Here is a 27,086-nt window from a genome sequence, read left to right as displayed (position 1 = left end):
GCACAATACCCTCTAGGTCCATCCACGTTGTTGCAGATGGCAAGAGTTCACTATTTTTTTAATGGCTAAGTCATATTCCATATATGTACCACTTCTTTATCTATTAATCTAGTGATGGACACTTAAGTTGCTTCCATATTTTGGCTATTGTAAGTAATGCTGCAATGAACATATGGATGACTATGTCTTTTTTATTTAATGTTTTGGGTTTCTTCAGATAAATATCCAGAAGTGGAATTGTTCAGTCCTTCTTTGTCTTTTGCTGTATAGCTTTATTTTAAAGTCTATTTTGTCTGGTATAAATATTGCTATCCCAGTTTTTTTTTTTTTTAAATTGCTTTATTGATTAAGGTATTACATATGTGTCCTCATCCCCCAACCCGCCCACTCATGCCCTCACCCCCCTGTTGTCTGTGTCCATTGGTTAGGCTTATATGCATGCATACAAGTCCTTTGGTTGATCTCTCCCCCTTACCCCCACCTTCCCCTACCTTCCCTCTGAGTTTTGACAGTTTGATCGATGCTTCTCTGTCTCTGGATCTGTTTTTGTTCATCAGTTTATGTTGTTCATTATATTCCATAAATGAGTGAGATCATGTGGTATTTATCTTTCTCTGACTGGATTATTTCACTTAGCATAATGCTCTCCAGTTCCATCCATGCTGTTGCAAATGGTAAGAATTCCTTCTTTTTTACTGCAGCATAGTATTCCATTGTATAGATGTACCACAGTTTCTTAATCAACTCATCTGCTGATGGGCACTTAGGCTGTTTCCAAATCTTAGCTATGGTGAATTGTGCTGCTATGAACATTGGGGTGCATCTATCCTTTCTGATTGGTGTTTCTAGTTTCTTGGGATATATTCCTAGAAGTGGGATCACAGGGTCAAATGGGAGTTCCATTTTTAGTTTTTTGAGGAAACTCCATACTGTTCTCCACAGTGGCTGCACCAGTCTGCATTCCCACCAGCAGTGCAAAAGGGTTCCTTTTTCTCCGCATCCTCGCCAACACTTGTACAGACTCACAGATACAGAGAACATTTTGGTGGTTGCCAGATGGAAGGAGGGTTTGAGGGCTGGGTGAAAAACGTGAAGGCATTAAGAAGCACAAATTGGTAGTTACAGAATATTCATAAGAATGTAAAGTACAGTGTAGGGAATATAGTCAATAATATTGTGATAACCATGTATGTTGTCAGATGGGTACTAGATGTATCAGGTGATCATTTATATAAGTTACATAAATGTCGAATCACTCGGTTGTACACTTGAAACTAATATTGTATGTCAACTATAATTTAAAAATAAAAAAATTATTTAAAAAAAGTATCAATGAGGAGAGAGAATCATTGATCGACTGCCTCCTGCGCGCCCCACACTGGGGATTGAGCCCACAACCCAGGCATATGCCCTTGACCAGAATCAAACCTGGGACCCTTAGTCCGTAGTATTAGTCTGTAGGCTGATACTCTTATCCACTGAGCCAAACCGGCTGGGGCATCAGTGTATTTTTTAAAATGTTTATATTGATTCTAGAGTGAGAGGAAGGGAGAGGGAGAGAGAGAGAAAAAAAACCAAGCAAACCCCAAAACATCGATGTGAGAGAGAAATATCAGTGGGCTACCTCCAGCCAGGGATTGGGCCTGAGCAGGAATTGAACTGGTGGCCTTTTGGTGCATGGTATGATGCTCAACCAACTGAGCGTGCAGGCCGGGCTGTGTCACTGTATTTTAAACGTTGAGGATCCAGTGCTGATAAGTGTCTCAGTTAAGAATTACGTATCCTCAAATTCGTAATACCAACCAGGAAAAACAAAACTGTGAGAAATCTAACTTTCATTTTACCACTGCATCGGGCTATCTGTACTGGTTTATGAGTCTTCATTCATAAAACTCTCCCGGTGAGGAAAGTTTCCTTATTTACAGCCTCATTTCCTTTGAGTGTAGGTACCAGAAGAGCTGTCATATTTCTAGCCTTCCTGTATGAGGAGTGGCTCCAGCTCTCATAATAGGAAGATAAAATGTTTAGAAGTCCCTCCAACAGTTAGGTCTTTCAGTTCTATTGGCTCCTTCAGTCTGGCACAGAGTTCTCAAAACACTAACATGATTTTATTAATGAAGACCAGTGGTTCCCAATTTGATTTTGTTTTAGGACTGGAACATATTGGCCCCATACTGTGTGTTCATAGAAAAGGTTTATAAAACTGCCATCCCTTCCTCTGTGTGGTGTGATTTAAGGATCAACTTTTTTTATGGCTCCTAGATGCATGGTTTTATAGTTTCACTGTTACTGATATTTTATAAAATCCAGAACTATTGGTTACATAAGTACTGCCCAGGAAAGAGAAGTTTGGCAGCAAAACATGGAAATTACTTTTCAATGGCTCAGGCTTCCATCACTTAATTCGAGAGGCTTCTCCAGCATTCAACAACCCCCGTGTTTCAAAAATTCTGTATTATATCTTCTCTAAAAATGTAATTCTTCAGTTTAAATTTAATATTTATTTATCATCAGTGAAGACAGAGAAAAGTAGATTAACATTCCCAATGGGTTATCCATTTATAGCTCATAATAAGTATGGGATAAATTATAACCCTCAATGTAATCTTGAATTCCCATACTCATTTTCTCACCTTTATTCACTCCCCTCTCTTCTTTCTAATTTAACAGCATACAAGCTAGACCACTAAGACAGATTCCAACAATTTCAATGTTGTGTCTATGAAGGGGGAGACCCATTTACACAAGACCATTATTTTCCAAACATTATGTATCTCCAGTAATTTTTTCATGTTTTACTACTAAAATTGTTTAGAACATAAATATGTTCACGTTTTATTACAAAAAATAAAATACAAATATTTTGGGTAGAATGATGCAATAACAACAAATCACAACCATCTCCTCTTTCTTGTTGCTTCATCCTTCCAACCCCTGGGCAAAAGGGATGGATTGCAGAATGATTCATATTAAGGCTTTCTAGGAATGCCTGATCCTATAGCAAATGCAGATATGTTAAACATCTGCTCTGAGTTGTTCCTTTGTTTTGTTCAGCAAACCAATGTCACAGTAAGAGAAAAAATATATAATCTGAAATTCCAGTCTTATTTTCTGACCAACTGTTTCTAAAAGAGTTGTAGTGAAAATATATTTGAAGCCACAATAATATAGACATTATAACAACAAGGATGGTGCTTTATTTTTACCTGACAAAAGTACATAGTTGAATATCATTAAACATCAGGAATGTGAGTCACATTTGCTACAGCATATATACTTTAAATTCTAAATTAAACAAAAAGCTTTACCTAAAAAGTGCTTAGGTTTGCTTTGTCTACAAGAAGACTAATGTGATGATTTCATAACTTTCTTTTCCATACGGTCGGAATCAACACAAGGGTAAAGGCATTATCGTATTATGAAATAATTTGGCTGCATCTCCATCTTCTAAAACCCTGCCAAGTTGGACCACTAGTGCCAATAAACCAAAGGAACAATATCAATTTTATTTTAATCAGAAAGCTCCAAAGTTAAGACACAAGGAAACAGATAAGCAGAAATTGTCACAAACTATAAATCCAGTGGTGACTGACATATGTTTACAACACCTGCAATATAATCCTAAAGGCTGAATTTTGTGATGTCTTTCAGTGTGATCTTTTATATCAATAAAGCTGAATACTTTTGGAGAGTTTTAAATAATTCTACTTAAGAACTTGTTTCTCTCCATAGTTCAGGGTAAATAACATTACCTGCATTTTACTGATAGGGCAAGGTAATTTATTTTCTTTAATGGAAGGAAAGACCACTTAAATTCTTTGCAGAAGTTCTTTGGAGATAGTTGGACGTTGGTCAGGAAATTACAAACAATAAGAGAAGTTCAGCCCCAGCCCAAGTAGCTATTGGCAACCTTTGTCCTTATGATGTATGAACTTTTTAACTGTGTGATTGGTTAAGGGATCGTCTAATCATATATGTCAATAATAAAGAGTAGAGCACCTTGCAGTTTTCTTTCCTATTCCACTGCCCTGTGAAAGACAGATGTGTTGTGTCTAATTATTCTCTGATTGGTATCGGGAGAAACATTATCATAATTGGCACATTTGTTCTAATTAACAGAGGGAAACTGCCACATGCCACCCAATATGAAAAGCGAGCCCGGCAACCATTAGCTAGAAAAATCCACATCTATCAGAAAGGTTACTATTGAACCCAAACTGGCCCTAAAGTCAGAATGCTGAGGGTACAAAGGACATGACAGAGCTGAGAAGAGTGTGCACACCTAAGAGAACGGAGACTGGGCCTAGATTCATTGTGTGCAGCTACATTAATCAAACAAATGGGAAAAGCAATTATGTGGCAATTATCAAATGCACACTCAGCCAAGCCAAGCTTCTAGAAGAAGAATTAGTTAGAAGTTGGGAGTCTGCCAAGTTTTACTGACTGGTTTAGAAAGGGACAAGTTTGAAGCTTTTCCTGTATTTGTTTGTTTTAACCTTGTCCTTTAGGCCATAGATTCTCAAATTTTGTGGCGTTTTAGAATCACCTGGGAAGCTCTTAAAACTCTTGATGGACAGGCTGCTCATCATACCTAGTAAATCAGCATTTGCTGGGAGGGATATAGGCATGAGTATTTTCTAATGATTCCTAGGTGATCCCAATGTGGATTTGAGTTCAAGAATGGGTACTGCAGGCTGTTTCTGATGATCTTGCTAAAATGCAGATTCTGATCAACTGGCCTGGGGTGGGGGGTTTGAGATTCTGTCTTTCTAAGAAGCCCCCAGGTCATGGTAATATAGATAATCTATGCATCACACTTTGAATAGAAAGGCCTTGACAATTCTAAAAGATAACTAAAGCTAATAAACCTCAGTAGACTTTCACCATGTAATGTTTAGCTCCAACTGCTCCAGAGTTGGAAATCCCAGAATTATTTTCTTCTGGTTTCTCACACTGGAAACAAGTTTCTTACCACCCCTTGTAGGTACCTTCATATGACCAAGAAAGTCTTCATTATAGGATGTGAGTGAATTTTACCTATAAAAGTTGTGGATAAAAAGTGTCTTAACGAATGGATAAAAAGCTGTGGTTCATATATACAATGAAATATTACTCAGCCATAAGAAATGATGAAATCTTACCATTTACGACAGCCTGGGTGGACCTAGAGGCTATTTTGCTAAGTGAAATAAGTCAGAATGGGAAAGACAGATACCATATGATCTCACGTATATGTGGAATCTAAAGAACAATATAAACAAACGAGCAAAATGGAAACAGACTCATAGATACAGAGAACAGACTGATGGTTTTCAGAGGGGAGGGGAGCTGGGGGCTGGATGAAAAAGGTGAAGGAATTAAGAAGTACAAATTGGTAGTTACAAAATAGTTACATCACAGGTATCTAAAGTACAGCATAGGGAATATAGTTAATTATATTTTCACTAGAGGCCCAGTGCATGAAATTTGTGCATGGGGCGGGGGTCCCTCAGCCCAGCCTGCACCCTGCACCCTCTCCAATCTGGGACCCCTTGAGGGATGTCCGACTGCCCGTTTAGGCCCGATCCCACTGGGATCGGGCCTAAACGGGCAGTCGGACATCCCTCTCACAATCTAGGACTGCTGGCTCACAACTGCTCACCTGCTTGCCTTCCTGATTGCCCCAAACTGCTTCTGCTTGCCAGCCTGACCACCCCCTAACCACTCCCCTGCCAGCCTGATTGATGCCTAACTGTTCCCCTGCCAGCCTGTTTGCCCCTAACTGCCTTCCCCTGCAGGCCTGGTCACCCCTAACAGCCCTCCCCTACAGGCCTGGTCACCCCTAACTGCCCTCCTCTGCAGGCTTGATCGCCCCCAACTGCCCTCCCTCGCAGACCTGGTTCCTCCCAACTGCCCTCCCCTGCTGGCCATCTTGTGGTGGCCATCTCGTGTCCACATGGGGGCAGCATCTTTAACCACATGGGGGCAGCCATCTTGTGTGTTGGAGTGATGGTCAATCTGCATATTACTCTTTTATTAGATAGGATAGAGGCCTGGTGCATGGGTGGGGGCCAGCTGGTTTGCCCTGAAGGGTGTCCTGGATCAGGGTGGGAATTCCCTTGGGGTGTGGGGCGGCCTGGGCGAGGGGCCTGTGGTGGTTTGCCGGCCGGCAATGCCCCCCGGTGACCCAAGCAGGGGCCCTGGGATCTGGGATTTATTTATCTTCTACAAATGAAACTTTGTAGCCTGGAGTGGAGTCAAGCCTTCTGCTCGATCCCTGGCGGCAGCCATTTCTATTGGGATTTATGTATCTTCTATAATTGAAACTTTGTAGCCTTAAGCGGAGGCCAAAGCAGGCCAGGGCTGCAGAAACTTGGCTTCCTCCATTGCCGCGGGCAACCCTAGCCTCCTACTCCAGCTCCGTGGCTGCCGCCATTTCTGTTGGGTTTTATTTATCTTCTATAATTGAAACTTTGTAGCATTGAGTGGAGGCCTGGGCAAGCAAGGGCAGGTGGAAAGCTTGGCTTCCTCCATTGCCAGGGAAACCCAAGCCTCCCTCCTGCTCTCTGTGGCTGCAGCCATCTTGGTTGGGTTTATTTGCATATTCCCTCCTGATCGGCTGGTGGGCATGGCTGGTGGGCATGGCTTGTGGCTATAGTGGAGGTACAGTCAATTTGCATATTACTCTTTTATTAGATAGGATAACGATGTGTGGTGCCAGGTGGGTACGTGCAATATTGGGAGGGGGGACACTTTGTAAAATGTATGATTGTCTTAACCACTAAGATGTACACCTGAAACTAATATAAAATGATACTGAATGTAAATTGTAATTGAAAAAAAGAAGAAAATGAAAGTGAAAAACATGCAGCCAAGTGATTAATGTCTATACCCAACTCAACAAATAAAGAGTATTACCAGGTAAAAAGAAGAGTCTTAAAATATAAGAAGCAGAAGGTCATTTTAAAAAGTATGCAAAGAACCCCTCACTCCCATGCTATCATGGAGAACATTCTGTTCTCTGTATCTATGAGTCTGTTTCCATTTTGCTCATTTGTTTATATTGTTCTTTAGATTCCACATATAAGTGAGATCAATTTATGGAAGTAGCATTCTAGAACATTCTAGAATCTAAGGCTTCTTTGTTTATGCAGCTATTTCCTTCTCAGATTTGCAATAAAATAAGGTGCTCATTTACTTGAGCTGACCACTGTCCAATATACTTTGCCCCCTTTCAGTAGGTTTATAAAAGTATGTGTATTTTTATGCTTGAAAAGAGTTGGTCTTTAAAACAGTTAAAGTCATATCTTTAGATAATTGAAAAAAATAGCCAAAGGATAAAAAACTAGCAAGTGGAAATTGTAGTGACATTTTGCTCAGTTGTTGTAACTTCTGCAAAGGGAAGGGATTTGCTAAGAAAGGGAATTTGTTTTCCTGCTGGGGAAACACTCCCTTAATTGCACATATGCATGGCTCATTGCTTTTGAGAACTGAGTGTTCACAGACCATATTGGAGAGGCAAACTTGTCTTAAAACTTGTCCATTTCTAAAACCTAGGTTTGACTATGAGGATATAAAAGTGTGTTAATAAATGAATAGTGGAAACTACCAAAGAACCCAAAAGTAGAATGACTATACCTAATACCTTCCAAGAGAACAAAATGGCACTGAAAAGTCCTCAACATGCTAAATTTTCCAGGGTAAAAGGGCTATAAATTGACTAGTCCATGGACAGTTCCTAACCAGTCTTTGTTATCAACTTCCCTTTCAGGATAAGTAACTCTCAGCATTTCTCGTTTACCAACTAGAGGCCCGATGCATGAAAATTTGTGCAAGAGTAAGCCTTCCTTCCCCCAGCTGCCAGCACCAGCTCCCCTCCGGCACCCGGGATCCGGGCTTTGATCTGGCCCCAGCTTCGTCCGGATGAACGTCTGGAATGATGCCCGGAAGCACGTTTGGTCTAATTAGCATATTACCCTTTTATTATTATAGATTAAGAATGTTCATTAGTAGATGAGTGGATATAAAACCTATGATACTGCCTGGCTATAAAAAAGAAGGAAATATTACCTTTTGCAATAGCATGGAGGGACCTGGAGAGTATTATGCGAAATAAAATAAGCCAAACAGAGAAAGACAAATACCATATGATGTCACTTATATGTGGACTCTAATGAGCAAAATAAGCTTACAAACAGAACAGAAACAGGCTCACCGATACAGAGAACAGACTGCAGCTGTCAGAGGGGAGGGGCATTGGGGGGCTGGGTGAAAACAGTGAAGTGACTAAGCAAAAAATCCACACAAAACCTCATAGACACAGACAAAAGTAGGGTGATTACTAGAGGGAACGGGGCGGGGGAGAGCTGGGAGGTAGAAGAGGGTAAAGTGGATAAATGGTGATGGAAGGAGACTTGACTTTGGGTGGTGAACACACACACACACACACACACGCACAGAGTGTTCGGGACCCTGGCTAAGTCTGACCTCCTGTAGAAAATACTGGTTTTTTGCTCTCTGTGACTGCCATTTTTTATCCACAATGAATTTGTAGTACATATTGACTAGAGGCATATGGAGAATCATTAAAAGAAGTTCCAAAGCAAGACAATTTATGGAAGTAGCATGATTTTTTTCAAGAAATACAGGCTGTGGAAATAAAAGACCTTTCTGCCCTGTGATGACAGGCACACCCAGGTCATTGCCTGTTGCTGAGAGAGACAATGTGTAGGGAAATAGCTGAGATCTACTGACCATGGATGTGAGGTCATCGAAGGAAAGCTCACTCTGGTGGGTCTACTGAGCTCTAACATGGGAGATTTCACTTTCTTCTGAAAGGCCAAGTAGTTTCTAGATTTTGCTTATTTAATAAAGTCAAATTTAAAAACGATGTTCAGAGTTTTTCCTTCCACAGGAATGAAAATAAGCCCTTAAGCTCCACATTTCTTTCATCTCGCCTACTCTCACCCTATGACCAGCAACCGTCTCCCCTTGCTTGGGTTAAGGCAAGATGTCCCAAATGGTGTCCCTGCTTCCCATCTAACACTTCCAAAAGCTGTTTTCCATAGAGCAGGAAAAATTATCTTTCAAAGACATGCATCAGGACATGATAATCCCTTACTGAAGACCTCCAATGAATTTTCATGCACTCAGCAACAACTCCAAACCCCTCACCAGGTCTGTGAGTCCCCAAGCTCGTCCTCTGCACTCTAACTGAAGGCGTCCTGCCCTTGTCATAGCTCAGTGTCTCAGAGACTAGCCTCCTTTTTCATCGGTAACCACATCAGTTCCTTCTGAGTCTCTCCCCTCTACCTGGAGTTTATTGACCCAGACCTTTTTCAAGTATGGCTCTTTCCTATAGTTCAGATCTCAGCTCAGACATTATTTCCTCAGATAGATTCTCCTTGGATTGCAAAGTGACTCCTAATCTTCAGGAACCATCAGCCTCTCTGATATCATCTTGTTCCATTTCCTCTAATTTGCAGTGACTGACAATATATTTCTTATTTATTTCTATTCTTAGTGTTTTGCTTTATTTTATTAGATTTTAGGGACTTTGACTAGACTTGTATCTCCTGCAGGTAGAAGAGTGTTGGGTGTGCCGTGAATGGAGAATAAATATTTCTCGACTAAATGAATTAATGATTTTAAAAACACTACATTTTGGCCCTAGCTGGTTTGGCTCAGTGGATAGAGCATTGGCCTGGGGACTGAAGGGTCCCAGGTTCAATTCTGGTCAATGGCACCTGCCCGGGTTTTGGGCTCGATCCCCAGTGTGGGGCACACAGGAACCAGCTGATCAATGATTCTCTCTCATCATTGATGTTTCTATCTCTCTCCCACTCTCTTCCTCTCTGAGATCAATAAAAACGTATTACAAAATAATAAAATAAAAATAAAAAACTATAGGCCCAAAGAAACTATGTATGTGCAGAAACCAGGACACAAATCCTATCTAATAAAAGAGTAATATGCAAACTAACCATCACTCTGCTACACCCACAAGCCACACCCACCAGCCACGCCCACCAGCCGATCAGGAGGGAATATGCAAATAAACCCAACCAAGATGGCTACGGCCACAGAGAGCAGGAGGGAGGCTTGGGTTTCCCGGGCGATGGAGGAAGCCAAGCTTTCCACACACCCTGGCTGGCCCAGGCCTCTGCTTAAGGCTACAAAATTTCAATTATAGAAGATACATAAAACCCAATAGAGATGGCTGCTGCTACGGAGCAAGCAGAAGGCTTGGCTCCGCTCCAGGCTACAAAGTTTCAATTGTAGAAGATAAATAAACCCCAGATACCAGGGCCTCTGCTTGGGTCGCCAGGGGGCATGGCCGGCCTGCAAACCACCACAGGCCCCTCGCCCAGGCCGCCCCATGCCCCAAGGGAACTCCCACCCTGATCCGGGACACCCTTCAGGGCAAACCAGCTGGCCCCCACCCGTGCAGCAGGCCTCTATCCTATCTAATAAAAGAGTAATATGCAGATTGACCATCACTCCCATACACAAGATGGCTGCCCCCATGTGGTCAAAGATCCTGCCCCCATGTGGACACAAGATGGATGCCACAAGATGGCCAGCAGGGGAGGGCAGTTGGGAGGGACCAGGCCTGCAAGGGAGGGCAGTTGGGGGCAATCAAGCCTGCAGGGGAGGGCAGTTAGGGGTGACCAAGCCAGCAGAGGAGGGAAGTTGGGGGCGACCAGGCCTGCAGGGGAGGGCATTTAGGGGAAAACGGACTGGCAGGGGAGCAGTTAGGCATCAATCAGGCTGGCAGGGGAGTGTTTAGGGGGCGATCAGGCTGGTAGGCAGAAGCGGTTAGGTCCCCAGGGGCAATCAGGAAGGCAGGCAGGTGAGCAGTTGGGAGGCAGCAGTCCTGGATTGTGAGAGGGTTGTCCGACTGCCCTTTTAAGGGCAGTTGGACATCCCTCGAAAGGTCCCAGATTGGAGAGGGTGCAGGCTGGACTGAGGGACACCTCCCCCCCGTGCATGAATTTCATGCACCAGGCCTCTAGTCCTATATAATAAAAGGCTAATATGCAAATAAACCAAATGGTAGAACAACCGAACAACTCAACAACCGGTTGCTATGACATGTGCTGACCACCAGGGGGCGTGCGCGGAACATGGAGGGCTTTGGCTGTGGTGGGATGGTGGAGCAGATAAGCGGGGTTGCCAGACCAAGGCGGGGTGCTGGTCACTGCCATTGGGGCAAGCCTCCGGTGGTTACTGAAAATTCTTTTCTCCTGTGTGCCGTGGTCCCACCTGATGCTTGTACCCGCTGCCAATGCCGCAACTGCCGCTTGCACTCACTGCTGGTGCCCAGTGCCAGCTCTGATCGCTTGGTGCCATCAGCGGGTATGAGCGGCAGCTGCCAGCCCCAAACACCCCTCAGGGCTTCTCCACCTCCCCCTGCTCCTGAGGGGAGATCGGGACTGGCAGCTGCCACTCATACCCGCTGCCGGTGCCAGAGCCACCTCTTGCACCTGCAGCCGGTGCTGGAGCTGCCACTCGCACCTGCTGCCGGTGCCCAGTGCCGGTTCTGATCGCTTGGCGCCATCAGCAGGTACAATCGACTGCTGGCCCTAATCGCCCCTGAGGGCTTCTCCACCTCCCCCTGCTCCTGAGCGGTGATCCAGGCAGCAGCTGCCACTCACACCCACTGATGGCACTGGCCCTGCTCACACCTGCTGCTGGTGCCGGCCCCAATTGCTCCATTACTTCAGCGGGTGTGAGTGGGGCTGGAACTGCGAGCACATGAAAGTGGCGGTGGTGGGATCAGGGCTGCCGGCAGACAGGGGACCAGGGGCACGGTGGGAGGGTCCCTGGGCGGGTGCACGGAGGATGGGCCGAGACCCACCTCGTACCCACTGCAGCCTTGTGGCCCACAGTTCCTTTCACGGTACACAAATTTGTGTACTGGGCCCCTAGTCTATTATAAGTCAGAGAAGGTTTATTATTTCTTATTGTTTTTTAAAAAAACGATGCTGATATTATTTAATTTTATTATTATTTTAAATTTGGTTTACTTGGTTATCTGGGTTTGCAGTAATCTTTGTGTATATCTATATCTATATATATATATATACAAGACTAATATGCAAAGTGTCCCTGTGGGAGTTCGACCGGGAGTTCTATTGCTCACTATGATGTGCACTGACCACCAGGGGGCAGCATAGAACGAAGGGATGTTCCAGCCGGCAGCCGGCAGGCAGGGAAGGGAGCCCCCAGCTGGCAGCCGGAAGTCCCTGATGGACCCTGATCGCCAGCCAGGCCTAGGACCCTACCTGTGCACGAATTTTGTGCACCAGGCCTCTAGTTATATATAAAGGACAGATAATGACAGAGAAACATGGGGTTACTATAATGAAGAGGTGACAATGGCTGCCCTGGCCAGTGTGGCTTAGTTAGTTGGGCAGTCCTGAGCACTGAAAGGTTATTGGTTGGGTTCCTGGTCAAGGCACATGCCCAGGTTCTTGGCTCGACCTTCAGTGGGGGGCAAGTAGGAGAGTGTAAACTATATTACCCTCTCACATCCATGTTTCTCTCTCTCCCTTTCCCTTCCTTTCTCTCTAAAAATCAATAAAAACTATTTTTTTTAAAAGTGACAATGGCAAACATCGATGGGACCAATGCAAAGCTTGCCAGCTGGCTACGATTGGGGAACTTAATACTTGAGCAAACCTGTTTGCAGGGCTGATAATCATCTCAAAATCAAACCCCTTCTTGTTGGTATATGCATGCTAGGAGAACATTCCAACAAGTGTTAGTGGGCACGGAAAGCAATGTCTATTTCCAAATTAGTATTCAGACTCTCTTATCTCTAAATCTCTTTTGCTTGCAAAGAATAGAAAGCACAGCTCCGGAGACAATGCACCTGCATGGAAATGCGGCAACATGAAGCTCCAGTTATGAGGAATGGCAGCGAAGCATGCACGCCTCTCATGAAACAAAGTGTTCAGTGGCCACATTAATAATCAATTAGCCGGAGAGCCACCTGATGCTGCTCATTTGGCTGAGCCTCCAGCGGCCAGCAGCTTTTTGCTCTGGCAGTATCGGCTTTTAAAAAATCTGTTCCCTGTTTATCAGGACTAAACCTGGCGAAATAATCTATTCCTTTGCATGTCACCCCATATTTCCCCACTTGCTAATTAAAGATGCAAATGTTGATAAATAAGATGCCAGTTTTGGAGCACAACTGGGTCAATAAGTTGAACACTGTGCCCTGTTCCTCCAATTAAACTCCTGTGAGAAATAGCTCCATTATAATTAGAGGAGCAATTATCCCCTTGTTAAAGGTGAAACAAATCGCGGGTTTTAGTGCAAAATTCAGTGTCGTTCCTTCTGCCATGCCAACAAACCTTGTATCCATTGCTGTCCCGATCCCGGTACTCTCCAAAAGAGACAATCCAAGGACATAAAGCATCACTGGGTGTATTTCTGGCTCACCAAGTGACAGCAACATTTTCTAGGCATAAACTACAAGCAGCAAAGAGGGGTTCATTTCATAGAGTGCCGGGGTCTGCAGGCGGAGCCGCCCCGCACCTGTGCATGGGAGCGTTCATTTCCTGGCTTCTTCAGGGGGATGGGGAGGTTTCTGCTGAAAGCGGGGTAAATGCCTCCCCAGAATATTTTTGCAGAGATCCTAGCAAAAGAGTTATTAAAAATACTGAGCAATACCACTTTAGGGTATTTCTAGTCACCCTTTTTCTTTCTTTCACTCAGTCTAGACTTTTAACTTTAATATGATTGCTATTAACCTGCACTATGGTCCTCGAACGAAAGTAACTCTCAATGGCCTTTTAGTTCCCGTCCTGGTGGGTTGGAACCTTCGCTGCACACTGCGTTCTCTCTGTAGTTGTTGCATCGTCAGAGGTGACAAATATCCTTTTTCTGGAATGTTCCATTCCCCGAGTTGCAGCCTCTGTGCCACATCCATTGGGGACTCTTTATTTCTTAGTTAAACATACTTAAGAGAATCTACTAAGGAACCTACAGTCAGCTGGTATTAGAGATAAACATAAAACCCCCTTTTGCTCCTATTTTATTGCCATCTAATTAGGCAGCCAAGGAGTAAACAGTCACATTTGAACACGAGTCGCAGTCAGAGCTATTTAAAGTCATGGTACAGAGGGGCTGACATTCAGCCAGTCACACTGGTTGGTCCACACCAAGTGTTGAGTACCATCGTTCTGTATCTGCTGCTAAATAATGGGGTGCCCCCCCCGCGCCCCCCACTTCGCGCCCCTCCCCTCCCCTCCCCCGTGTGCCAGTTGACTCCCTGGGATTAAGCAGCTGAAGTGTTTATAGCTGTTCTAGCACAAGACCCTTGGACCCTGTCCTTGGGTTAAGGAAGCAGTGTGCTTGTTAAATATTTTATTTAATTTAAATATGTTTTTATGGAGTTTAGAGAGAGAGGAAGGGAGAAGGATAGAGAGATAGAAACATGGATGAGAGAGAGACATCCATGGGCTGCCTCCTGCATGCTCCCTACTAGTGATGGAGCCTACCACCTGGGCGTGTGCCCTGACTGGGAATTGAACTGGTGACCTCCTGGTTCATGGTTCAATGCTCAACCACTGAGCCACACTGGCTGGGCTGTTAAATATTTCGAATACATAAAATAGATATAAAGACAGGGCTTAGTAAGGAGACCGGAGGAGGAAATGACCAGAGCCCTGAACCGCGGTGCCCACTCCATCGGTTTCCTTCACCAATGACTATAGAGACCTGTCTTAGTCCAAGCTGTCACCACCTGGAGACATGGAGTAGAATGACCCTGCTTGGGCCTCTTTCCTCCCCTGAGGCTTTCCTTGTCATCTCTTTCCCTCTCTCTGAAAAGAACTACCGGCAATACCCCCAGCCCAGATTTCCTCATACTCAGGAAATAAGAGGGCTGGGCCAGTCTCTTGGGATCATGATGACTAAATGGAGAACAGTAACTTTAAAAATCAGAGTAAGGACAGCAGCACACCGTGACCTGTTGTAGGTATTGGTCATCGATACATTATACATTTCATTAATAAGGGCGTTTCCTTGCTTTACAGCTCACAAACCTTCATCTGTAGCATTTATGGATTCTAACCAGAGCAATGGCTGGAGAGCACAGGAGGGCATCTCGGTGACCCTTGATAGGACAGAGGCTTTGCCCCTCACACCCGCAGCTCCCAGCAGAGGTACAATGTGCTCAGTGACTGTTTTGAGTTCTAGAGGTTGAAGTCAGTGTTCTGTGAATCAATAGGTGATAACAGAATACTAGCACTAATCATGGCTGATATTTCTTGAGTGCTTTCTACATGTTTGCATATATTATCTCATTTAAACCTTACAACTATGTTCTGGGTAGGTACTATCATTATCGCCATTTTGTAACTAAGGAAACTTAGGAAAGGAGAATTGAAATATCTTGCTCAAAGTCAGAGTTTGAAATGGTGATAGTTGGGCTTAAACCTAGAGTTTTGTAAGGAAATTAGTTTAATATTCTGCAGTTAAGACTAAAGCCGAAAGAGGGGAGGAAGTGAAATGTTATTTATTACCTCAGAAATGCCTCTGACATTATTTGCACCAAACAGGTACCATTTAACTTAAGATTAGGAGAGTTCTTTAGAAAGTTACCAACTTGCATGGAAGAAAGAAAATCATTGCTTTCTGATATTCTGCAAAGAATGTACCTGACTACTTCTCCAATGGAGTGAAACATAAACCAAAGATCAATTGACTCCATGTGTTCATTGAGCATTTACTCTTCCAATTCTACAGCATCATTTGCCTTTGGCACAAAAGGAGCAAAAATTCTTCCCCTGTGGCCTGATAGCTTAAGGACAGATTTTATTCATGGTAAAACATAAGAGTTTTACCTGCTGTTTTTTCTTTAAGATTAATATTCCACCCTATGCTACTTTTATGCATTTAGATTCCTCAAAAAGTAAACAGAGTATTAAATAATAACTGTATTTATCATTAAGTTAAAATAATCTTATGATCTTTAAACTCACAAAGTTACATTTTTTAAAAAAAATTATCTGCCACTCTTGAGTAAATCATCGTTGTAATGTGTCACGTTAAGATACTCATTAGCTTTCAGATCTTGGTGATTCTAAGGGTTTGAAAAGAATCTACATAGGAGTTTATTAGCCTGCTCTCCAGTATGTGTGTTTGATCGCTCCTCTGACTTCAAAAAAAAAAAAAGGAAAACGCATTACATATAGTTCTTTGAATGCCAATGGGTATATGATTTTTGAGCTTGCCAAGTGTTAATTGGTCTCTTCCCCAGTGGTGATAAAAATAAAATTTATAGCCATTTCATTTGCAGTCACAAATCTTTTTACTCCTTCACGAAGTGAACCACTAAAACACGAAGAAGTTACTAGGCTCTTTCACTGAAAGTCATTGCAGCGATCAGCTATCTTTAAGAAACATCAAGTCAAAATGAGGCTATGGATACCCATGTTCCCCAGGATGTGTTTTGGTCTTAAAGGTAGTTTAGTGGATGAGTTTGCATTAGAATTTTAGAAATACATTTAGGAGACAGATGCACTATTGTAATATGTGAAATGAAATATTGACTAGAGTTGCTTCCTTTCTAATCACAGTAAGTCATTTTGCATGTCAGGGTTGGAAGATCATTTGGTATGGTTGGGAAAAGCAGCTATAACTATGCAAAAATCTCTGATAAGATGCTAGAAAATGCCATGGAATGCCAGTTACAAGGCAAAAATAGCTCTCTTATTTCAAAGTAAAAAAAGAAATTTTATTAGGAGTGTCACTTTGTGTCTTTTCATTGACACATGTAGCTATGAATGGCTGTGACAGAAAAATTGAGTCATTTTGTAAAGGCATTGCCTAAATTTCTAACTAATTCGTTATTATTAAATAGTGAAGAGCAATCAGATGTTTAATTTTGTTGCCCATGGGACCAGTTAACTGAGCTAGCTCCCACCTTTGCTTGAACCTTCAGAAAAGTAAAAAACAATGAAAACCTAATAGTAAGTACACTGTTAGCTATTAAACAGTTTTTGGATAAGTTGTAAGTCAAAGAAGTAGTATTTTGCAATTTCTTCGATAGGATTAATTCAGGGCTTATTTTTACAAAATATCAGCTGACCCATATTTAGGTCCAAATTGCAACAATTTCAGAAATGCCTCTTTCCGTATATGCGATAACGAGTAAAAATTCCAAAGGGCTCAAGGTAGTTTGGAGGCTAACAAGATCCACCAACCAATTGACAACTATGTCATTTGTCAAATGAAAGTTTTTCTGGGCTTCTAGGATACTGGATCAGCTAGGCTTATAATGTCTTCATGCATATTCAGATGTTTCCCAATAATCATAAAAGGGTGATCTTTTTCAGTTTGTTAAAGTTATTTGTTAACAAACAAAAGACACGGTGTTAGATGATTTTCCTCAATAGTATGCTCTAGGATGAGGGGAGTATCTCAAGAAGAGCCTGGTGCTCTCTGGTGGGCCTGCCCCCATAGACAGGCATTTTAAAAGAACACTGGATTGCACGGTGCTAATGAAAAGTCATGATATGAATCTTATTCATAATACTTCATTAGCAATCGATAGGCTCTGTTTTAGCAAAAACAGAAAATGAACATGAAGAGTTTGATGGAAAGCTTATAGGTTGAAATTAATTGACACTTGTCATTCTTCAAGCATGTTTTTATTCCTGGTGTATGGATATGGCTCTTAGGTATATGTTCATGATTAGATCATGGAATAGGAAATACATCTGTGGCGTGCACAGGCTCACTGACACACACACATACACACACACGCATACACACATATGTTTTGCATATTTATCAAGAATAGTACTAAAATTGATGGTACATTTTTTAAGATATACCATTTCTTTCTATGGTAAGCTCCAGATAAAATAAAGCAGGATTTCTGAGATCTTGAAAGAGAATGACAAAAATCATACCACGCTGACTGGCTTTGTCTAGTGGGGCATTCTAATTGACTCCCAAGTCATTAATCAGTTCCCAATCAATCTATTTTGCCAGCAGCAGGCAGTTAGGACTCCATTACCAACCATTCATCATTCCATACCCTAATTCACTCTGCCATTAGCCACGGATTAGGCCTCTGTTAGAATAACTCAGTGCCAGTTGCTAAATGCAAAGAATTTTTGTTACCTCTGCCACTGGGATCCCTTCAGGTGGTCGACACTGGAGCAAAACTTCCTGTTCCAAGGATACTTCCTTCCCCAGGGGCTCCTGCTCAAACGTCTTGCGTAGATCTGGAAAGCGGAGGCAATGAAATACATGACAAAACTAATCTGCATGTATTCATCCATAGAAAGTGCAATAAACTTTTTCTAGTTTTTTATTTCATGTGCCTTTTTTTAAACCACATGTTGTTCATACTGTACTGCCACCTGGGTGACTATATTCTGTGTGGTGGAAATTATGAAACTCAGAGGTTATTACGGTTCCTATTTTAATCTTCACTGGAATGCTTTGAAGATCATATTAACAATTAGTGAAATTCTTTCCTTGCATTTCGTTATGATGATGATGATGATCACATTTTTAATCAAAAGAACCCCATTGTCATGATTTTTATACATACAGAGTCCTTATGTACATAAATATTTTCCTCTCTCTTCACAATGAATAATATTAGAGTTGTAATAACTCTGATATCTTTTGATCAATAGCTTAAAAGCAAGTTTAAAATCAGAATGCTGGAATCCTAAAATCATGAATATAACCTCTTGAGGTAGCTCAAACATAAGTCAGGGGAAAGAGTTACTGTTCAAATGAGTCTGAACATCTCTCACTATAGAATAATGTGGCCATTCTTCAATTAGAAAATTAAATAGTCTTTTCTGCCCAAATATACCAAGTACCTAGTTATGTATTTATATAGTTGTAGTTGCCATAGCAATATGGAGACTTTTAAAAATTATTATAGATGGACACAAAAATGTTAGAAGCTAGCTTGTCATTTTAAATACCAACGTTAAAAAAATAAATGATTCAGCCATAGAGCTTTAAAGCAGCACACCAAAAAATTTTATTTCATACTTGTATAATTCAGCTCCTTTCAATAAAAAGTTATTGGAATTTTATCCACTTCATGTTAATAAAAATTAATGTCTCTGTCCTTTTAACTCATATCCCTGATAAAAACTTAAGAACCTAAAAGCACCATTTTAGCCTGTTGAACTAATAAGTAAAAACCCCCAAGCTCTAGAAGAATATACCTCTGTCTTTCACGGAGCTATCAGAAAGCACCACCTGGAAAATGCAGTTAGAAAAAAATCTATTGTTACATTCTTGTCATTTTATTGAATTTCTTGGCAAAAGAAAACCTTCAAGAGCTTAGGGATTGTGAGAAAATTATGAATGTGTGTGGGTCTGAGGTAAGACAAGAGACTTTCCAAATAGTGACAGAATTTCTGTCAGAAGGACTCTTCTCATTGGATTATCAAAAAATTGAGTATATTGTACAAGTGAGCATTGAAAATCCACAGTTATTAAAGTGGAAAGTTATCCAAATCATGTCCTTAATTTACACATAAGGAACATGTTTATCAAATTACTCAAAGCCTCACAGCAAAACAATGGGTGCTGCATTAGAACGTGGTGACCCTGATTTGATACTTATTTTGCCATCCCCATCCCTTTAATATCTCTTTTGGTTAAGCTGTGTCCTTCCAACAGAAACATTAACAATACTCCTATTCTTTCTCTTCTGATATTGTAGCTTCTCTGTTTCAATCTGCATTAAGATAACAATTTTGGTAAAACACTAACTACTAATAAAAGTAAGAGCAGTAATGAAAACATTTTATGGGATGAAAGGCTCCTGACAGAGTATATCTACTTTTTGAAATATAATTCTGAAAACATCCATCTGATGTGGGGTAGAGTGAAGACATAATGATTGGAGTTAGTTCTCAAATAATATTTTGACTCCCTTCTGGTAAAATTTATTAGCATATCACAAAATGAAGGCTGAGAATGAGAAAAAGTGAGGCACATATGTATCTAAATAGTCAAAACAAATTCCTTTAATATTTGTTAATTATCTACTTAAGGTAAACACTCTACTAGGTGCTTAGGATGAAGATGTGAAAGATATAGAATCAAGACGAGAAAGGTAAGTTGAGATCTATTTATGAAAAGCCTTTCTGCCATGCGAAGGAATGGCAAACCCTAAAAGGTTTCTGAGCAAAAGAAGGAGATCAGATGTCATATTGCCTTCAGTGTGACAGATGGCTTGAGACAGAAAGTAGTTTGGGAACCATCTGAGTAGACCACAAGGGATGATCAGGTCCTCTCATAGTGGACAGAAAGAGGAGAAAGCAAATTCTAGAAATAAAGAGATCACACATTTGAAAGAAGACCTAGGTGTTTGAAAAGTGCCAGGAGGCAAAGATAATACTATATTTTTAGCTATTGCAATTGTTAAGTTGGTACCATTATTAAATACTACTAATGAACTGAGCAGTAAAGTGAGGAGAAAGAGCAAATTAATTCTGTTCCATATTCAGTTTGGTGCGTCTGTGGGATATGCAAATGGAAAGTCCAGTACATCCAGGTCACGATTTCCCAACCTCAGCACTGTTGATGTTTGGCACTGGGTAATTCTCTGTGCATAGCACTTAGCAGCATCCCCGGAATCCATCTATTAGAAGCCAGTAACACCTCTCCCAGCCGTGACAAAATAAATTGCTCCAGACAATGCTATGTCTTCTGAGAGGAAAAAACAACAACGCACCCAACTTGAGAATCATTGGATCTAGAGCTTGGAAAAGAGGTCGGGGTAGAAGATTTGTGCTTTGTTGTCTAGGAGATAGCTGGAATACTGGAACAGATGACATCACAGGGGAAAGACTGAAGCATAAAAACAACAACAGCAACAACTAACACACAACAGGACACCAGCATTCAAGAGCTGCCCGTAAAAATGACATGGTGTGAACCAGGAAGTAGGTGCAAGAAGTAAAGACAAGTGTCAGAGGAACCAAGAGAAAAATAAAGTTTTAAGAAGATGGGAGGCCAACAGGACAAATAGAGCAAAGAATCGAAGGGGGGAAGTCATTGGTTTGGGAAGTTTAGGAGAGACTGGAGTAGACTCCACGCTGTGTTGAAGGGTGGACAGGAACTGAGGAAATGACCATTATGAGAAGCTATTGTTCTTTTGTAAGATTCTATGGTGACAAAAGTCAGCAGCACCATTAATGGAGGATGGATTTGAATGATGATTGTTATAATTTTTCTTAAAATATAGTGTAGTCTTTTGGCACAGTTTTTACATTCCTGCCCTGTGAGGGCATATCTTAGGAGGATCCTTGCTTCCTAATTTAGAATACCAGTAATGACCATATGACAGAGGTATGTACTGCAAGAGACAGGTTTAACTGAACTACCGTGGAATACTATATAATTATTTTGTTTTAATGGTTTGACTTCAAACTCACTATAAATATTATCTAATTTCTAAAATGATCTCACATGTAACCTTCCACAAAGCAATACTTCTTCCAGAAAAGTCCTTTTAATTCCTGCCATAAAACTTCCTTTCTCGCTTTCAGGTAGAATAATACGCTTAGAAAATACTGTGGCTGCCCAGCACAGCAGCTGCTCATTTCAGTATGCCTCCACATTACTCTGCAAGCAGAGGAGGGGTAACGTTCTAAGCATATCCTCTATCGCGGGGAGATGTGATAGAAGGCAGGCCTGATGCCTTGCAGGCAGACAGAACACACGGGTGATGAATGAGTAAGCATGAAAAACGGACACTTGTCAGCCAGGCATTAGATGTAAAACAGAACGGTTCAGAATAATGTGGGCACTCCTGTCAGGAAAAAAGGTGAATTTCAGCCCTTGGAAGACCTTTATGATTCTAAATTTGTGCTTTCTTTCCATTAGTTCTAGGGCCGCTACCAAAGTAAGTATAAAGTCCTTTCATTATAACCTAAATGACTTCTGCAAAGTCAACTTGCCTACCTCTGATTTGGTCATTGATTCCACCAATTAAAAGAAAAACCAGCTTTGTTATAGGCATGTGATCAGAGAGCTGTTTACTTAGGAACATGAATATTGGCTTACTAAATCCATAAAGAGAAATCCAATTAGCAGGTGTAGAATTAGGCCTGAAACGATAAGGATTTCTATTTACCATTTACACAGTAATCAAAGAAAGGCTTTTAGAATACAAACACATGTGTGAGTGCAAACAATGTCTCATTTTCTATTAGAGAATTCTGATGCATTCAATGATTTTTTTGCACAATAATAACACTTCAGTTACAAATTATTTATGATGTGGAATACTTTAATTCATGGCATTCTCTGAATATGAACTCTGCTCATAGGCAATGTGGTAAATAGAAAGGGAGATTAACCAGAAGTTCAAAGACTTTGTGGCCTTCACCTTCCTCATTTGTAAAATGAAAGGGAATGACTGGATACTTTTGCAGGTCTCCTTTGTCATAAGAACATATGACTGAATAGACTAACATTTTAAATGTATATATTAGGGGGGAAAGCTTATCCTTTGTTAAATAAAACACATTTTGGCTATATCTTTAGGAAAATTTACCAATTATCAGTGTCCAATAGTAATAATAGAATAAATTATTATGTTTTAAAAATATATTTTTATTGGTTTTTAGAGTGAGAGGAAGGAGAGGGAGATAAAAAGAGAAACATCTTTGTGAGAGTGGAACATCAATCAGCTGCCTCCTGCACGCCCCCTACCAGGGATTGAGACCATAACCTGGCATGTGCCCTGACCACGAATGGAACAGGGCATATGCTTGCTGTGTGGGACGATGCCCAACTAACTGAGCAACAATGTCCAGGGCAAGAAATTATTTTGATGCATCTTTGAAGAGAACAGCTAATAATTTTCCTTTCAGGAAAATTTTCATGGAATTTTTGGACACTTGGCTAGACAGGTATGGGTAAGAGTGTGACAATGGCAAAAGGGTGGGTTTCAGAAGATTCAGTGTTACAAAAATCAGAAAATTCTTCAGACACATCCAAGGAAGAATCACAAAAGCAGATGAATATTAAAGGTTGGATGATTATGAATGCATTTGGGATTACTTTGAGAAAACTAAATTTCTGTCTCCATGGAGAGATGGGAAGGGAAATGCCTACTCAACACTGCATGCAAGAAAGCCACCATGTCAATGTGAATATTTATGAAATGGGCAGAAAATCACATCCCTGTACTGAGCCAACATCCCTCAGGCTACTTTGCCTGACATCACGTGAAAGGGTGAGTGTGACCTATGGTAGGAAAGTTGAGGGTAGACAGACCACAGCTAGAGTATAATGAGACTTACTACCATCCAAGCTCCTCTGAGCCCTGCTGAGTTTGGAAGGAAACTAGAGAAAAAATATCAGCAAAAAGGTCTCTCTCTGGTGCAGCTGGCAGGTTGGTGATGCTATTGTCTTTGAAAAAGATAATAAACGTGTTCTTACTCCAAGTTTTAAAACATTATTTACATTTATTAAAAATTTACATTTATTATCCCATCAGCAATGCTACTTCATTATGCTGAACTATTTATTAGAATGAAATATTTTTTAAAAGACAAAATCTTGGTGATATGACAGACTAATATTATGAACACAAGAATTTTCTGATGGGAATATTTCAATAGATATTTCTAGTGGAAATTAAATCTTAAATTATACATAATAAGATAAACAAAATATTATATTACTAATGTTGGTTGTTTTTTGTTTTTAAATCTCAGAGGGTTAGGTGAATATTAAGAGCTAGTAAATCTGAAAATGTTTTGGAAGAATATAAAGGACAAAACACATGTAATAAATAATTACAAATATTTCTATTTTTGTTACTCAGAGAGTTCTGGCATGAAAGATGATTAATAATATGAGTAAATTTTCAGTATGTCATGCTCTTACATAATTTGGCCATATAACCCATAAACCATAGCATGTTATATTCTTTACTATTCTTGTAGAATTTAGGGTTTATTGCTGTGTTTTCCAAATGTGAGTCATGACTCCTTAGGGGATTATATATCAATTTAGTGTATTAAAAACCAGCATTAAAATATGAAATTGAATAAATAGAAGATGTCAAGGTATATAATACACAGTGTTATATATAATCTGGCCACTCAGTGTGTGTGTGTGTGTGTGTGTGTGTGTGTGTGTGTATTAGAGGCCTGGTGCATGAATTCATGCATGGTTGGGGTCCGGCCAGCCTGGCCAGGGGGAGGGGACATGGGCAGTTGGCCCACATGCCTGCTGGTCAAACTCCTGGTCAAGGGGACAATTTGCATATTAGCCTTTTATTATATAGGATATACACTGAGTGGCCAGGTTATTATGCGTTCAGAGATCATAATAATCTGGCCACTCAGTGTATATGTACTAACAGCCAAACACACACACACAGACACACACACAGATCTGTGTATATTTGTATGTGTGAAGAGATGGGTATTATTTAGTAGATCATGATATAAACATATTTTTTTATTGTAGATCACTGTGAGAATGATCTGAAAAAAACTGGGAAGCAAAATAACATTGTGGTGGAGAGCAGGATTCAGGTCCTAACTCTACCACTTAAAGAGGTGTGTGACCTTGAGCACATTGCTTAACTTCTTCTTACCTTAGTTTATTCCACTGAAAAATGTCTCTGATACTAGGGACTATCATCCTATATAATAAAAGCCTAATATGCTAAGTGTCCAGTCATCTGGTTGTCTCTTCAACCAATCAAAGCATAATATGCTAATGATATGCTAAGGCCACTCAACCACTAGCTATGATGTACACTGACCACCAGGGGGCAGTCGACCAGTCGCTATGACATGCACTGACTCCAGGGGGCAGACACTTTGACCAGTAGGTTAGCTTGCTGCTGGGGTCCGGCCGATTGGGACTGAGTGAGACAGGCTGGACACACCCTGGAGCCCTCCCACAATCCCTCCCCAGCTGGCCAACCTCCCGTGTCCCTCCCTGGCCCTGATCATGCACTGGTGGGGTCCCTCAGCCTGGCCTGCACCCTCTCGCATTCCAGGCTGAGGGAGACTCCCCGTCAGTGCACGAATTTCATACACTAGGCCTCTAGTATATAATAATGTTATATAGGAAGAAGCACCTATAAAATTCTATCATCATGCCTTGAATATAATCTGTGTTCACAAGAGAGTAATTCCCTCATCTCATCTTTTCCCATAGTATTAGTAAATTTTATTATGCTACACAAACATTAGGCATTATCATGCTAGACAAAGAGTGAAAGAAAACAATTAAGAGTGTGGGAGGACTAATGATTGAAGGTCATATATCACAAAGAGAAACCAAGGGACTACCAGGCTGTGCTTGAAAAAAAAAAAAAAAACAACAACAACAAAAAAAAACAAACAAAAACTGATTTCATCCTTAGGTTGGGCCCTGGGAATCTATAGTTTTAAACATGCTTTTATTGATTTAAGAGATAGAGAAAGGGAGAGGGAGAGAGAAAGAGAAATATCAATGTGAGAGAGAAACATTGATTGGCTGATCAGCTGCCTTCCCCAACCAGGCATCAAGCTCAAAACCTGGCCAAGTGGAGTTTAACTGGGGACCCTTCAGTGCACGGGCGACACCCATCCAACTAAGCCACACTGGCCAAAGCAGAATCTGCAATTTTAACCGGTCCCACAGATGTGTTTTATGCACAACACTAATATCTGAGAACCACAGGTTGACTGACTGCTTATTTATGGGACACCCACAACATGCATGGCACTGTGCTAGATCCTGCAGGCTGTGGGCGGGGGGAGCTTGGGAGCCCGTGGGAGCCAAGCAGACCTGCTTCTGCACTGTGGCTCTTACCACCTGTTTCACAATGAGTCCCTGCTGTTGTTTCCACAGTGTCAGTAGGACTCCCTTTTGCACAGGATGATGGCTTACATTGTCTAGCACAGGACTTGAAATTTTATTCATATCTATAGGCCATAACCGAGACACTGTTAGGAACAATCTTGTTTTTTGTTTTTTTGGTTTTTTTTTTTTTTTTTTTTTTTTGCCCAGAAACATGGCACCCACATGGTCTGTCTATTATTTTCTAAATTTTAATAGAATCATGGGTATAAAACCAACCCCCTTAACTTTTTCCTCTTGATGCTCAGCTCTAGCTGTATGTTGCCATACCGGAATGCAGGCTTAGTGGATCACACAGGCAGCATATATGATTGCTAACAAAAATTAGTAATGTATCCTATTATGTAAAATTTTAAAATTGTTGTCAACTGCTTAAAAGTTTATCAAAATACCTATATGAGCAAACATTTTAAGGGGCAAAAAGTTAGTGGGTTATTCTGGGAATGTGGACTGCCATATTGAGGATTTGGTCTAGCAAGTTCAGTGCTGAGTGTCACAGTTATATTAATAGCTTTTGTGGCCTCTCTCCCACTTCAGAGAAAATCCTCTGGACTTGTCCTTACAGCTCCTCCCCCTTCTGACTTTCAGACACTTAATAAAGAAAACTGACCAAGAGATCTCAGTGGCAAAGCTGTTTCTGTTAGTAGGATAGCATACATAACATATCCTGAATTAGTATTTTATAATTATTAGTGTGTGCTCCTTTATGTACTTTCAGAAAGAATGGAAGGCAATAAATGTCAGGACTTCAGAAGATTAAGCAATATTTCTTTTAAAAATGCAAACTATTAGCACCTCAGTCAGGAGAACAGAAAGTTTCTTGATGGCTAAAAAGACACTTTGTTATTATTCTTGTAATTCCTGATGACTATATGGAATAAAAATGTCCCCACATTCTTTTCTGAAGCAATATGTTCATTGCTACAGTTGCTATGTCTGAAAACCTGAAGCTCTTTCATGTACAGAAGTAAACTGTCAAAGGTGATTATGACCTGTGCTGAATTCTTGTTTTTAGAGTAGGAAAGGCTGCCTTCCCTTTCGGGTAGTGTGCCCATAAGTAATCAATCATGATAGTCTTCTCTGTAGTCTGGACTCAGCCTCAGGATCCTTCCCTGCGTGGGCCCCTGGGAGGCCACAGCTGAGCAGAAGTTAGCATTCAAGATGTGGTACATTTGCATCCGCAACCTAAAGTTCACTGTCCAGAACTTCCTGATGTGGGCGGGGGG

General features: G+C 41.2%; 1 protein-coding gene across 2 annotated transcripts in view; it reads right to left on the bottom strand.

Moving 5' to 3' along the window:
* UNC5C (unc-5 netrin receptor C) overlaps positions 1-27,086 on the bottom strand; it is a 399,186-nt gene that overhangs the window by 100,041 nt on the left and 272,059 nt on the right. For both annotated transcript variants that reach the window (XM_080644037.1, XM_080644038.1), the window contains exon 4: positions 18,124-18,227. In XM_080644037.1, the coding sequence (XP_080500163.1) occupies positions 18,124-18,227 (104 nt within the window). The remainder of the gene's footprint in view (positions 1-18,123; positions 18,228-27,086) is intronic.

Source organism: Plecotus auritus (genome assembly GCF_963455305.1).
Source record: "Plecotus auritus genome assembly, chromosome: 1".
Taxonomy (NCBI): domain Eukaryota; kingdom Metazoa; phylum Chordata; class Mammalia; order Chiroptera; family Vespertilionidae; genus Plecotus; species Plecotus auritus.
This window is presented reverse-complemented; position numbering and strand designations above follow the sequence as displayed.